The sequence below is a fragment of the Nannobrachium achirus genome (assembly GCF_963921795.1).
Source record: "Nannobrachium achirus genome assembly, chromosome: 7".
Classification (NCBI taxonomy): domain Eukaryota; kingdom Metazoa; phylum Chordata; class Actinopteri; order Myctophiformes; family Myctophidae; genus Nannobrachium; species Nannobrachium achirus.
Window position 1 is genome coordinate 51,214,414 of NC_137816.1, and position 14,414 is coordinate 51,228,827.

The 14,414-nt window shown below is 42.4% G+C and overlaps 1 protein-coding gene across 1 annotated transcript in view; it reads left to right on the plus strand.

Moving 5' to 3' along the window:
• Window positions 1-14,414, plus strand: part of LOC308287880 (protein diaphanous homolog 3-like) — a gene marked incomplete at its 5' end in the record, with an annotated part of 315,168 nt that overhangs the window by 99,672 nt on the left and 201,082 nt on the right. The window contains 6 exons of the mRNA XM_080729203.1: window positions 1-27; window positions 4,339-4,457; window positions 5,411-5,475; window positions 6,303-6,407; window positions 8,037-8,342; window positions 12,477-12,624. The exon at window positions 1-27 is cut by the window's left edge and continues 93 nt beyond it. Of these exons, the coding sequence (XP_080585329.1) occupies window positions 1-27; window positions 4,339-4,457; window positions 5,411-5,475; window positions 6,303-6,407; window positions 8,037-8,342; window positions 12,477-12,624 (770 nt within the window). The remainder of the gene's footprint in view (window positions 28-4,338; window positions 4,458-5,410; window positions 5,476-6,302; window positions 6,408-8,036; window positions 8,343-12,476; window positions 12,625-14,414) is intronic.

Below are 14,414 nucleotides of genomic sequence, written 5' to 3' on the forward strand. Positions count from 1 at the left end.
GCTCATACGCAATGACTACGTGGTGAGGTAAAAAGAACCCAGCACATGCCGTTTGATGTTGTATGTCAGGGTTCCCCAATAGGTGGCCCACGGGCCATTTGCGGCCCGTGGAGGGCTATACTGTCTGGCCCACACCAACCCCAGTAATAATGGTGGTATAAGAGCAGCAACAACACTAGTATATCATCGTTGTCGGGTGGAAATCTCGTATCTCCAAATTTGTACGTTCTTTCGCAAATCATACAAGGCCGTCGCACAAAAGTACTGAAAACAGCAGATCTACAAGCACACAACACCTCGCACCGTGAGGCGTTGTGTGCTTGTAGATCGGCTGTTTTCACTAGTTTAAATCATTTTTAAAATGATCAATCCAAAACTAACGGTTTTGGACATACAAGATTTTCACCCGACAACGACGAGAACTGACAACGACGAAAACACTACTACGCTGGAGTAGTGGGAACGCCACCGTCGCCCCCTGCAATGTTGTGGTCCTCGGCTTGGTACCCTAGACATAATTCGGCCCTTGGGGGAAAACTAATTGGGGAACCCTGTTGTATGTTGTTTGAAGTGAAGTAAAGCAACCGTTCTGTTCAGTGGTGGACAACATACAGTACTCAACCTCTTTATACTTTAGTATATACTGTATTTATATACTGTACTCCCTGGTGAAATATGGCTCAACTACAAGTCAATGTTGCTCTGTTAAATTTGTACTTTAGATAGTATAGGAGTACTGCTTTACAACATGCATAAGTAATTAAAAATACATGCTTTTAAACAAGTATAGTAAACGTGCAAATCAGCTTGCAGATCTGCTATTTTGGAAATGTGGCTACTTCATAATGTGCTTTTTCCTAGAAATGTAGTTCTGTCAAAAGTATAATATTTGTCTTTGAAATGTAGTGGAGTGTCTCCAAATAATAATAGTACATATACTCTATATAATACAGTATACTTACGTACAGTACTCAAGCAAATACACTTTGTTACTGTCCACCACTGGTGGTTTTACTCTCTGTCTTCACCAGCACCCATTGTTGTTTCATTCCTCTCCCTTTCCGCTCATTCATGCTCACTCCACATCCTCTACAATGCTCAACTTTTCAAAATCTGATTACAGAACATTGACAATTGTCCTAGTAATGTTTGAAGTGTTGCGTGGGCAGAGTCTAGAACAGCTTGCCACTTCTCCACATTTAATCTGATTTATACTTGTCATACAACAACGTGTACAAAGTCGTTGTAGACACAGTATAAAAGGTATCAGCCCAAACAAAGTTGATATGCAAGCTACAAGATGCGTTGTGAGCTTGTAGATGGACCATTGCTTGTAGATGGACCATTGCTTGTAGATGGAGCAGGGCCGTCATATCAGGGCCAAGACATATCAGTCATTACAGTGCAAAACACAAAATCTTCACCTCAAATTTCGTCTTCATTGCTGATAAAGTCTAGCCCTTTACAAACCCTGATGATGCTGTACAGAGGTGAAAAGAGCTCTGGGTCTTTGCAGAAGTCTGCCTCCCTCTGTTTTAAATCCTCTCAATGACATTGGCTAACAAAGAGAATGCCGGGTCTTTCATCTTCTAGCCATCTAATGCAACTATAGCTCCAGAGCATTTCTCATCTCCTTTTAATGTTGCTTTTCAAAGGCCTGTTTTAAGTTGGCTCTCTCACAGCTGGGTCAGAGTTAAACCTTGGCTTGATCAAAGACGAGACTCTAATCAGAAGAATATGAAATATATCAGCAGCAGTTTTTTTCACCCCCCCAAAAGAAAACAACACCGAACATGTCTGCCGCCACATTGTGGTAGCACATACTCAACTGTATGATCTTTGTTATTAGCACAAGAATGTGCGACTTATTCCCTGCATCTGAAATAATTATTAATATGTAAGTGTAAGTGTGATGCCTACACGCTGGGTTACTACACTGCAGCACTGATATATTAGTGTGACTTTTTTTTTCTTTTCTTTTTCAATCTGCCTTGAGCAGTTGTGCGGATATTTCATCATTGCACTTGATGACATCTTCATCATTACTTATTTAATTTGGCTGTATTGATTATGTGCACGCACACACACACACACACACACACACACACACACACACACACACACACACACACACACACACACACACACACACACACACAGTCATTGTGAAATAATGACACATTGCTCTCCGAATCTGCTGTCAGACGTCCTGGTAGCGTTGGAATTGAGGCACATACAATAGGCTACACCTAAATTTAGCCCTTTGAATATTTCCAGGTTTGCCAAGCGTGTCAGGGAGGAAGAAACACAGTTTCACTAACACTAGGCTATACTTTACAATAGGATTATTCTAGGTGAAATCACATGGGTAATATGCAAGTCAAATGTGTCATTAACATGTGTTAATGGAATAATTTTCATTTAGGAGTTATCGTAATAAATTGAATAATATACATACTGTAATAAAAGGAAGCACTTCACCAGTAAGTGGCGGTACGTAAAAGTAATAAGGGTGCTCAGGTGCAATTCAAGCACTGTCTGTAACAACTTGTTCAGCAACCCATTCAACTTGAAAGTATAACATTTGAGCACTGGTTTACCAGTGGTCTTCTCTGTGGCAAGGCGTCCAATACCATTTTAGGAAAAAAAAAACAGGCATCTTAAGCCCCTTTTCCACTGCAAGGTGGAACCAGAACTTTCAGGAACCTGAACCTATTTTTTGGGTTCTGGTTTTGTTTCCATTGCGAACGGCCCGGTTTCAGACGAGGATCCTGGAACCTTTTTTAGGTCCTGTTCCTGAGGTAGAACTAAACTTGAGTTCTGGGAACATATGGGCGGGGCCAGCAGAGGGGCTGCTCTTTTTTGGGACCTTCCCAGTTAGTTCTGGTTATATGGAAACGTAAGCAGAACTTGGTCCCGGAACTTCACAGGTTCTTGAAAGTTCTTGGTTCTGGAAAGTTCTGGTTCTAGTTCTCGGTCTGCCCTACAGTGGAAAAGGGGCTAAATTACCAGTGGTTGAGTCCATAATGCCTTGGCACCAGCGCACAAATACATATTCCCAGTTGAGGTTCACGAGTGTTTATGGAGAAGGCAATACATGACATATCATGCTGACTAATCCTCTCCTGCAAGGTCTCTGATCCTCTCCTCCTTGCAGCCTTCAGAGCAGCACTGGCACACAGGGGTGAGACCTTGTGTAAGTTAGGCCCATCACAGCCTGTGATTATACACGGCAGATAGTTCGTACTAGTTACAGTATACCTGCTGCATCCATTGTTTTTTGGCATACAATTGCAGCTTTACTATTTCAGCATTTGCAAGGGGGAACAGCGCGGGTGCTGCACACGCATCCACGCACAGTTGCGTGCGTGCACGCACACACACACACACACATAATCATTTTCATATTTTTTTAATATTTATTTAATTTCTTTCCTTTTTATACCCCTGTCATAGACATTTAATAGAGAGTTAATAATTACCTGGCATGCTATCGGCAGGAGTTACATGCAGCTTATCATGCTGTGATCTCAATTGGCAAAGAACAGCCAAGCAAGTCGATGAAATGAAAAAAAAAAATGAGTTCATATCAATCCAAACCACATCAATAGCAATAGCTAGGTTGAATGCATAAATGTGTGCATTCTGTACCCTGCCATTCTTCTTCTGTCATCCTGTAATAAACCCCTCTGTCATTCCACATCCCTATTCTCTCTCTGTCCGCCCATCATCTCTAGACCAGAGAGAGCGAGAGAGGTGGGACTGGAGGTGGGGTGTCAGAGAGAGATGTGTCAGGATGCTGGTAGAGGCCCGCGTCTCTGCTCAAGTGGGCAGAATTCCTCATTGATTTTGTCTGAGCACCGTAAATTGTGCTGCATCCCTCTAAGCTGCGTGGTCTTGTTAAGGACTTTTATCTGAATCAAGGTGCCTTAGTTGAGTGTACACACCCCTGGCCTGAACATAAGCTATGACAGGACGATGACATGTTGTTTTTTCTAACATGATCCAGCATCCCCATTCCATCTGCTGTTTTGTCCCTATCGTTTGTGGGTAACAATGACATGAATGAACCATTGTCTATTCATGATCATTAAATCTGTATTATATCTACTTACAGACATACATGTGTAAGCAAAAACACACACTGTACACACAGACTTTTTATTTTTCTAAATTTGAACCGGTACACTCATGTGACCCTATTTTTGTACCTATAACTATACACTGATATATAATAATCATCATCCTTTATTTGTATTAATTTAATATTTTCACCTATGACTGTTTGTAAGACAAGTCTGTCACTTTCATGTACGTATTTCATGTAAATCTTTACAGATCCCAGTATTTTAAGATCATCGAGGAGTGTGTCTCACAGATTGTCCTCCATCGCAGCGGCACCGACCCTGACTTTAGCTACCGCAAGCGTCTGGATGTGGACTTCAGCCACCTGCTGGGCAAGTATTTAGGGCTGTCACAATTATTACATAATCGTCTAATCGCGATTATTTTTCATAATCGCGATTATTTTTCATAATCGTCATAATCGTTTCCATGTTTTTAAAGACAGAAAATAGTGGAAATAGCAGATCTACAAGCTCACAACGCGTCGCATCGCAACGCGTTGTGAGCTTGTAGATCGGCTATTTCCACTATCAATGTTCTTTTTTAAGTATAAAGTTGTCAAAATGATGTCAGTAATTTCTTTGTATATTTGTGTTATGTGTCATATCTACCATGTGCAACTTCAAAGCCTAAAAGCCAAACAGAAATGTAATTGTCAACGACAAAAAACACAATTAAATCGTTAATCGCAATTATTTGAGTGACAATTAATCGTCATGTAAAATGTCATAATCGTGACAGCCCTACAAGTATCCCACTTCTCTGGGCCTCTTCTTTATAGGGCATGGGGATGGGACGATAATCGTTAATATTGTTTATCGTGATTAAAAAAAGCACACCATAATCGTATCTTGGAGATGTAAATTTATCGTGAAATTATCCTCTGTCATGCCCTGGGATCGATTCACCTTTTATTTGGCGAGCTGCATATCCGGTACCATTTAAACCTTCTATAATTGGTAAAACTAACCTGGACATAACATACTTGTAATGTCTTTTTTCACTCTCTACCAAATCTTTTTTGCCAAAAAATAGCCGATCTACACAACGAGCGCACAACGAGCCGCAACGCGTTGTGAGCTTGTAGATCTGCTATTTTTTGGCCAATGTTCCGCCCCAGGATAATGGATGTTGGGGATATCTTGATTATCACGATAATATCATAAATCACAATTTCTTTGGTCACAACAATGCATTTTTCATATGGTCCCATCCCTAATAGGGCATTCATGTCCCTTTCTGATATCGGAACGGTTCTGAATAAAATGTATTGTTCATCTTCCAGAGGTGTGTGTAGACAAAGCTCGTGTTGATGAGTATGAGCAAAGAGCTTCTGAACTGGCACAAAAGGCAAGTATTTATCAACACTCTTAATGTTTTTTTTTATTTTTTTCACTATTCCGGTTCTTTGAAATTGTTATAGCTGTTTTGTGTGTAACTGCCATTGAATTTAGCCCCATCCAACTCCAACATCATTCGTGTGTATGCCTGATTATGAAGAATGTAGAATATGGTAAATCAATCTGTCTTAACCATGTACTGTATGTTTAAATTCACCACTTTGCTGTGATGACATTTGAATATATACATTTCTGTCTGGCTTGAGCCACAATTGAAAAACAGATGGGGGCACAGCGGGTTTCTCAAATCCATAACGCATACGAACGTGCACACTCTCACACACACGCACGCACGCACGCACGCACGCACGCACGCACGCACGCACGCACGCACGCACGCACGCACGCACGCACGCACGCACACACTTGTCTTGCTAGAAATAATTGTTTTTACCCTGCTATGAAAGATTGACAGAGGCACACATCCACACCGCAAGCACACAAGCACACATGCAAACTTGACCTCCTCACCCTCTCTGAAAAATAATTTGACATGCATAGGGGGTGGATGGGGGTATCCCTAAATGCAAAGAGTAGTTTAAGCCGATGTTTGAGTTTGTTGCGTTCTTCTTCGTAGCTTCCATGCATTTTCTTTATTGCGTTATTCGGTTAATTAATGGTGATGAAATACACATGGACAGATTGAGGTATTAATTATACAGCCTGATTATAATCACTCCCGGGGAAACGGTTTGACAGAATGCTAATTATTTTATTATCACTTGAACATTTGTTTGTTTGAACATATTCAATATATATGTAAATGTCCCTGTCCAGTTTGATGAAGAGTTCTTGAGCAGACAGGAGGCTCAAGGTCAGCTGGCAAAGTACGAGGAGATGGTAGCGTCACTGCAAGCAGAGCTACAGGCCTTCAGGTCCCAGGTATACTGTACTTTATATACTGTACTACTTTTCTTTCTTAAGTCTTAGTTTTTACTCCCTCGTGTCAAAGTCACGGTACACATCTTTTCTTTTCTATTTCTTGACTTTCTTTTTTCTTGCTCCTAAAAGAAAAGTGAGTGGTCCACAAATCTGATTACTCAACAGAACTCTATAAGCTTAGCTAGCATGGAATTGACATTCAGCTCTCTTTTCCTATCCCTCTCATTATGTGTTCTTTTCTGTCTTATATTTTTTGGCCCATTGTCCGACGGAGCCTGCAGTGTGGTTTGACATGGAGGCTGCTCACTTGACTAACACTAAGTCTAATGAGAACTGTGACCAGGCGTAATTCTCTGATCTCTATCCCATAAGAGGAAATTGTTCTAAAAGCAATTTATTCTGACAGCCGCCTTCGCCCTCAACACCAGGCCTTACCGTACCCCTCCACCACTCCAGAGAGTTGCTCTCAGTCCTTGCGTGGCGAGATAGCTACCCACTCGGGGGGAGAGAACTTCTTTTTTATTTTCCTGATAATTTTTCAATTTGGGAGAGTAAACACAGAGCGAATACTCAAACAGCAGCTTGGCTACGATGACTGTGATACATTAAGCCAGTGTAGGCGCACCCATGTACGCGCTCCCACACACACACATGCACACACATGCACATGCACACGCACCCACGCACACACTTACACTTGGTAATTCAGCAAAGGTGTTCTTCTCTCCAGAGGCAGTGGTAGAGTAAAGGCCCAAGGCTGACCTTTTGTGTGGGTCTTTAATCTAAAACTGCTGCCTGGATCAATAAGCCATTTGCTCTGTACCATACAATTTACGAAGCTTTGTTGCTCTGGTTATAACATTTGATTTTTACCTTTTGGAGAGGGTTTGATCTGTAAAGATTGAGGAAGGTTTATGGGCATTTGGCCTCTGTTGGGATGGTTGACAGGACACGTCTCCTCTAACCATATCACACCGAGATCGGTAAAGACAGCACGATATGCTGGGCTGTGGCATAATGCCCTCAGCTCCCTGCATTAGACTCCAATCTGATTCCAGTTCAGCTTTTCTTCTCTTTATCACATATTCTGTTGGTGTACTGTACCTACAACATTGCCTATTTCTGCTCACATGCTGCGTGAAAACAAATACTAAGTTGGAAAACAGAAACGGATGCTCTCATTGGCCTATATAGAAAATTGACTATTTATGAAAATTCTGTGTTCTGTGTTTCTGTGTTTGTGTTTGTTTGAACGTTGTTTCATATTCTAACAATCTCCCGGTTATTTGCACAGTAGTATAGTATTCAGTACACAAAGCTGATGCAGTCAAGCATGTTGAGCAGCTCAGCCTTCATTGCATAATAAGCATATCATTGTAAAGCTAGTTTAGATAACTTATTGAGCGGTGGTCACACCGTCTCCTAAGCGTGACCGCTGTTGACCAACTGGCGCTGTTGCGTCTCACACACACACACACACACACACACACACACACACACACACACACACACACACACACACACACACCACCTCATTCAACACTGGCACTGCAAAAATGGACTACTCGCTCTAGAGTTAAATAACACTAAGGAATTAACTTGTGCACTCTCTCTCTCCTACTCCCCCAGTGTGGAGCGGTACCGGTGGGCCTGTCGACCGCCCACGCCTGCTCCTCCCCCTTCCCGGGGGGACCTCCACCCCCTCCTCCACCTCCTGGCGGTTCGGCCCCGCCGCCCCCTCCTCCCCCACCGCCGCCCCTGCCTGCAGGTTGTGCCCCTCCACCTCCTCCTCTCTGTGGCGTGCCCCCTCCACCTCCTCCCCCAGGGTTCGGGGGCGCCCTGGGCTCGCCCACCCACGGCGTGCTGCCTTACGGCCTCAGGCCCAAGCAGGAGTTCAAGCTGGAGACCTCCATGAAGCGCCTCAACTGGTCCAAGGTAAGCCTCGTGCAACACCTTCACTCGCCGCTAGGGATGGGACGATATGAAAATGTCATATCACGATTATTGTGACCAAAGAAATCGTGATTTACGATATTATCGCGATAATCAAAATCCATTATTCTGGGGCGGAACATTTGCCAAAGAATAGCAGATCTACAAGCTCACGACGCGTCACAATGTGGCACGTTGTGAGCTTGTAGATCGGCTATTTTGGCAAAGAGATTTGGTAGAGAGTGAAAAAAAGACTGTATCAAGTGCTGTACGTATATTATAAGTACCTTTTACCAGTTATAGAGGGTTTAAGTGGTACCGGGTATGCAGCTCGGCAAATAAAAGGTGAATTGATCCCAGTGCATGACGGAAGACGATCTCATGATAAGTTAAATCTCCACGATACGATTATCATGAGTGTTTTATATCACGATAAACGATAATATCGTATATCGTCCCATCCCTACTCGCCGGCGCCGCCCCGCGTGCCGAGTTATACTTGGCACGGCGCGTTGTTGCATTGTTGTAAATCATCCAAGAAAATAGGCCACTATAGGCTGATGCAATATTAGTATAACTCAAGGTCTGGCCAGCGTGTTGTTGTGAAACAGGGCCACTGTGCCGCCTCAACAGTTTATTTTACACTCAACCGCAAACAATGCTTGTAAACACCACGGCCTTGTGAGTGATCCACATGTAATTTTATTAGCTTTCCAGACAGCGCTGCGAGGATAATACTGTACAGGCAAAAGGAAACACCTGCTCAAAGCAACGCAGGTTTTCAACAAGGCAAGGTCATTTATGTATTCCAACCCTAAAGCGCTTTGGCATCCAAGGCCTGCATTTCTACTGAAATTAAACGTGCAGTAGTAGAATAATGAGAAAGATTCAGGGTGAGCTTTTGGGTAAAAGTAATGCAAATTTTGTTTAGGAAGCTGAAGATCTAGGGCAATATCTTGAATGTTGTTCCACTCCCATAACTTTGTTCTTGATATGCATTGGCAGCGTATTAATGCTACAGATGTTCCTGCAAAGGAATCAGAAAACAACTTCCTGAGCGCCTGCCAAGAGTCATTAAAACAGTCTGGCAAGTCCCTGAGACCATCAGATCCTATTGTCAGGGCAGTCTCGGTGGTGCTTCAGCAGCTGTTGCTCTACCTCTGCAGAGTGCTAATAGTTCATGCTACAAGTGATATTAGTTCACATCGTGGTTAATAATTAATCTCATCTGTACATTGTTGCAGCTGTTTAACAAAGTGGACCATATGCTTATTGACGTTATGGGCAGGGGCACCAGTTTAGGATGTAGCTTCGAGCAGGACACAAGGAGTGCCCGTGTAATTGCACAGCTGTACAACCTCCCCCCTCCCCCCATCCCATATGGTGATGTTAATGATGAAGCTGTCCTAAAACTTTTTCACGACTAAGCATTCAAAGTTTAAGTGTTTACCTTTCAAAGGTCTTTGTGGGTTGCTGCATAGCTTAGCCCTGTCTTCAGAGCTTAAGTCATTGACTGCCAGGATTCTGAGTGTTTTTCACCAACCTTTGAAAAATCTGTGAAATCGGAAGCATTCATAAGACGCCCATGGGTGTCCTAGAATCGGAAAATAATCCTTGATCTGATGCGACCATCCATTTGAAATATAGAGGCTCCTGCGTCAACCTTGCGTCCAGCTCGTCGCACTCGCCACATACACAACCATTATGTGTTTTTTTCTCTTAACTCCTTTTTGTTTCGATTACGTCATCGACGTGTCAGGTGACGTCACGGGGAATCGGAAAATAATGGTGACCTTACAGGCTGGTGAACAGCGCCATCCAGCGCCAAAACACAATACTTTTCAAACTCGTTCAGTGGCAGGCAATAAGGTAGATACTGTAGAAGAGGTAGGGATGTTAACAATTAATCTAAAGTCGATTAATCGATCGTTAAGGAATTAATTGATTAAAATAAATTAATCACAATTAATCGTTTTATTTGTTTGCCTAGTTAACGTTACAGGCATGGTGTGTGTGTGTGTGTGTGTGTGTGTGTGTGTGTGTGTGTGTGTGTGTGTGTGTGTGTGTGTGTGTGTGTGTGTGTGTGTGTGTGTGTGTGTGTGTGTGTGTGTGTGTGTGTGTGTGTGTGTGTGTGTAATGATTAATGTTTAATCATTATCAATTAATCGTTAATCAATTGATAAGGTTATCAACTATGAATTAATGAATTAATCGATGATTTGCACAGAAGATCAACATGTATTAATATTATAGGCAGAGTCTCTCTCTTTCTCTCATCATCTCACACACACAGAAGTATGCACACATATTTTTTTGATTATGCACATGATTTAGTAAGTAATTAAGTAACTACATTAATTTGGTTTACAGTACAGTAATTAAAAGCCCTGCATAATGGCGATGCATCCTTCTTTTCAGTTTCTTTCTTTGACCCTTAATAATGTATTTATGAATAAACTCCAGGCCAATTTAATAATAATAACAATAAATAATTAATATGCTAACAGGCCTAGGCTGGGATTTGTGTGCCAGTGGCCTTGTTGCCAGTTGGCCTCCACCATTGCTGGTGGTCGATCTCTTGGCGGAAACGGTTCTCTCGGTCGTGAGCCAAACAGTCATCTGTGTACTACTTCTCAAGGCCCCCGCTATTAGTTGGCATATGTTAATGTTCTTCATATAAAGATTTGATTATATTCTTCCTGAATTGAGAGATATCCAGTATCACAGTGACAGTTAAACTCCTTACAGAATTATTTCCATTTCAAAATCTATTCAGTTGGGAAGACTACTGTATACTACTGTAACTATAATTATAATGTGGTATAAGCCAATTATAATGTATCATAATTATGTTTATAATGCATTGTAGTTACCTAACTGGTACTTCTACAATAGTTGTAGGTGGTGGCTCTATAGGACTCCTTTATTGACACATTTCCTGTATTTCACATTAATATAACGTTGGCTAAAGCTGAATTTAACATTGAGTTTACAAATGAAACAACATTGACCTGTATTCATACATTCTCAGTTACACTGGGTACTGTTATTTCCCCCTTTGTAGAAGTCTTGCCTCTTAATCTACGTTCAAACCTGAAGCTATTTCTTTATTTCTAGTCGCTTCAATTGCTTTGGTCGCACTGACCGGCTTTGGAAAAAAATGTGTCACGTCAGAATCAAGGCGAAACAGTCCCAAAACCAAACACCCAAAACATTTATGTGTCTCCGCACAACATCAACGCTGATTGGCTGTCAGGACGCAATGGGTGGAGTCAAGGGGAAGCGAAGGTCGCTTCAGTTGGATTTTCCCAACTGGGGGCGAAGATACTGAAGCGACCGGTCACGCCGTTTGCGCCACCCCATTCAGATGTTTTGCGCCGCGCCCATTCACGCGTCATCTCGTCTTTGCATTCACTTTGTATGTAATCGTGCCGCTCGAACCATCCAGGTTTGAACGCAGCTTGACAGAGCCATTTCAAGAATCAACACCATATCTGCCTGTTTCTCTCTATCCATCTTGTCTGTCTGTGTGTCAGTCAGTCGGTCTGTATATCTGTCAGTCTGTGTATCTAATCGTGTGTCTGTGTATCCGTCCATCCGTCCATCCATTCTCCACTGTCTTTCTGTTTCAGCATCTGTCCTTTTGTCGCTACTTTCCATCTCCCACTCTTTTATAGACCTTGGGTCAGCTCGCACACTGGTCTGCATTTTTTTATTCCCCATGCTCATCTGTCATTCATTTGAAAAGGAAAACAACAAAACAACAGCATGTAATCTCTGCTTTGACATTCTATTCCATAAGAAGCGAGAATGAGAAATAATGAGTGACAGGCTCAAATAAAAGACATGTACTTGGCTTAATCAAGCCATTTTAAGACTACAGTAACTAAAACAACTGATTTTTCTAAATCCCATTATTGCGATCTGAGGAGATAAAGTGGGGATTATACATGTGTGCAGAGAAAAACAGAAGTGTATGCATGTGACATCAAAATGCATAGATTTGTGCTGCCTCGTTTTGCATCACTGATTACGCAAAATGGCGTGTTAGGCAGCGATGTTTATCATGTTTCCCTTTAAGTAAATATTACAGTATGTGCCATTGGCTGTTATTGATGTGTGGTTGTGTGTTTGCAGATCCGTCCCAAAGACATGTCAGAGGAGTGCTTCTGGGTGCTGGTTGACGAGGTCCGTTATGCAAAACCTGAGCTGCTCAACAGACTGGCTCTTACCTTTTCTTCACAAAGAGCAGGTCAGTCTTACCACATCAATATTGCAGTAAATGGTGCATTTATATAGCGCCTTCAGGCACTTTACAATGATTGTGCTTTACATTCACCGATCCACACGACACACACATTCATACACCGACTACAGAGGAAACCATGCAAGGCTGCTCATTCGGAGCAAGTAAGAATCCAATGTCTTGCTCAAGGACACTTCGACAACAACTCTGGGGTATCGAACTGGGAACCTTCCGGTTGCCAAGCGGCCACTCTACCTCCTGAGCCACTCCCACATGCACAGTTTAACGCATGTCATGTCTGCCATTTTCGTTCACACAATGTTGCTGTAGTAGGAGTGATGCAATGAGCTTCACAGTCACAAATATCCACAGAGTGACAGTTAAGACTAAATTAACTGGAACTTGTTGCTTGACGGAAATAATATGGTTTTTAACAGCAAAACATGTTCCATCTGGTATAATAGTATAAATTTGTTTCATAGTACACCTGGCTTTTCTCATTATTTTCTTTGGAGGACTTTCACTTTCAGTACCCTCAACCCAATAAAGGTGTTCCGCTGCTTTTCTGTGGCCAGCACTTTGTGCGTTTTGTCTGCCTTTTTTCAGGTGAAGCAATTTGCATGTTCCCACGCAGCTCATTAAAGTCACTTTGTGTACCGCTGCCCATCGAGGTTGAAGTGTGGGCAGGACGTAATGGCAAATAAGGCTGAAACCATGACTGCATGATATAAGTATGGATTAGCATAATATCATAGAGAATAAGGCTGCATTGGGGCGACCTGATAGCCAGAATGGTTAGTGCACTGTGTCCCTGGTTCGAAGGACCATTTGCTGTGTCTTTCCCCTGATCTATGTCCACATTTTCTGTCTCTCTTCACTGTGTCTATTCAGGCATAAAAATGCCCAAAATAAATCGTAAAGAAAAAGAGAATAAGGCAGCATGGAGCAATATTTCTTCTGCTTTGTGGTATTACGTATCATAGCAACAGCAAAGGCACACAGGCTCCTCCCAGCAATCACCACCTGTAGCACCCCTGTCGCTCACCTCCCGCTCCACCATCAGTGCGAGAACAAGTGGTGTCTGGTGGAGACAAAGCCTTATTAATCCTCACTCTCTATTTAGCCCAATTGACCATTTCCCTTTCTATTCCATCCTCTCTCCTCTCCCTAGTTCAGCTCTCTGGCTCATTACTGTGGCCGTTTTCACTGGCATTTCTGGCACGGTGGTTAGTAAAGTAACACTTAGTAAAGTAATGACTCCACGTTTGAATTTCAGTGGTCCGGCGGCGTGTGGACCCTTTGTGTGCTTATGCATGAGTGCACATTCTCGTGTACACGACTGCTTGACTCATTTCATGCTGGAGGCATTTCAAGACAAACACAGACAACGGCATGTGTGTCTGCGTGTTGCATCACCCCTACAGGCTGCTATTAGCACTCAAATTGTTTTTTATCGCTTTCATTGAATGGATAGGGCGATGTGCATGACAGAAGTGAACACTCATTTATTAGGCTTCAATTGGGTCTAATTTCCTACGACGTTCCAACCATAAGACGAGATCCTGCACGCTCTTAACTGAAGTGCATGCACTAATTTGTTTTCCATGCCTTGTCTTTTTTGATGTTGGCAATCAATACCCTATTATATGGCCATGTATGTTGTTTACTTCTCCAATATGTAAATTTTTAGGGTACACAATAAAATCCTGCGTGTTCTGTTCATTTATCAACGCTGAGAGTGTTCAAAGGAAACCTTATGGACCCATAAGGTTAGTATTTTACATTGTACCTGGAGCTTTCTTGTTCTCTTTCTCATATGGAGTGCGGTC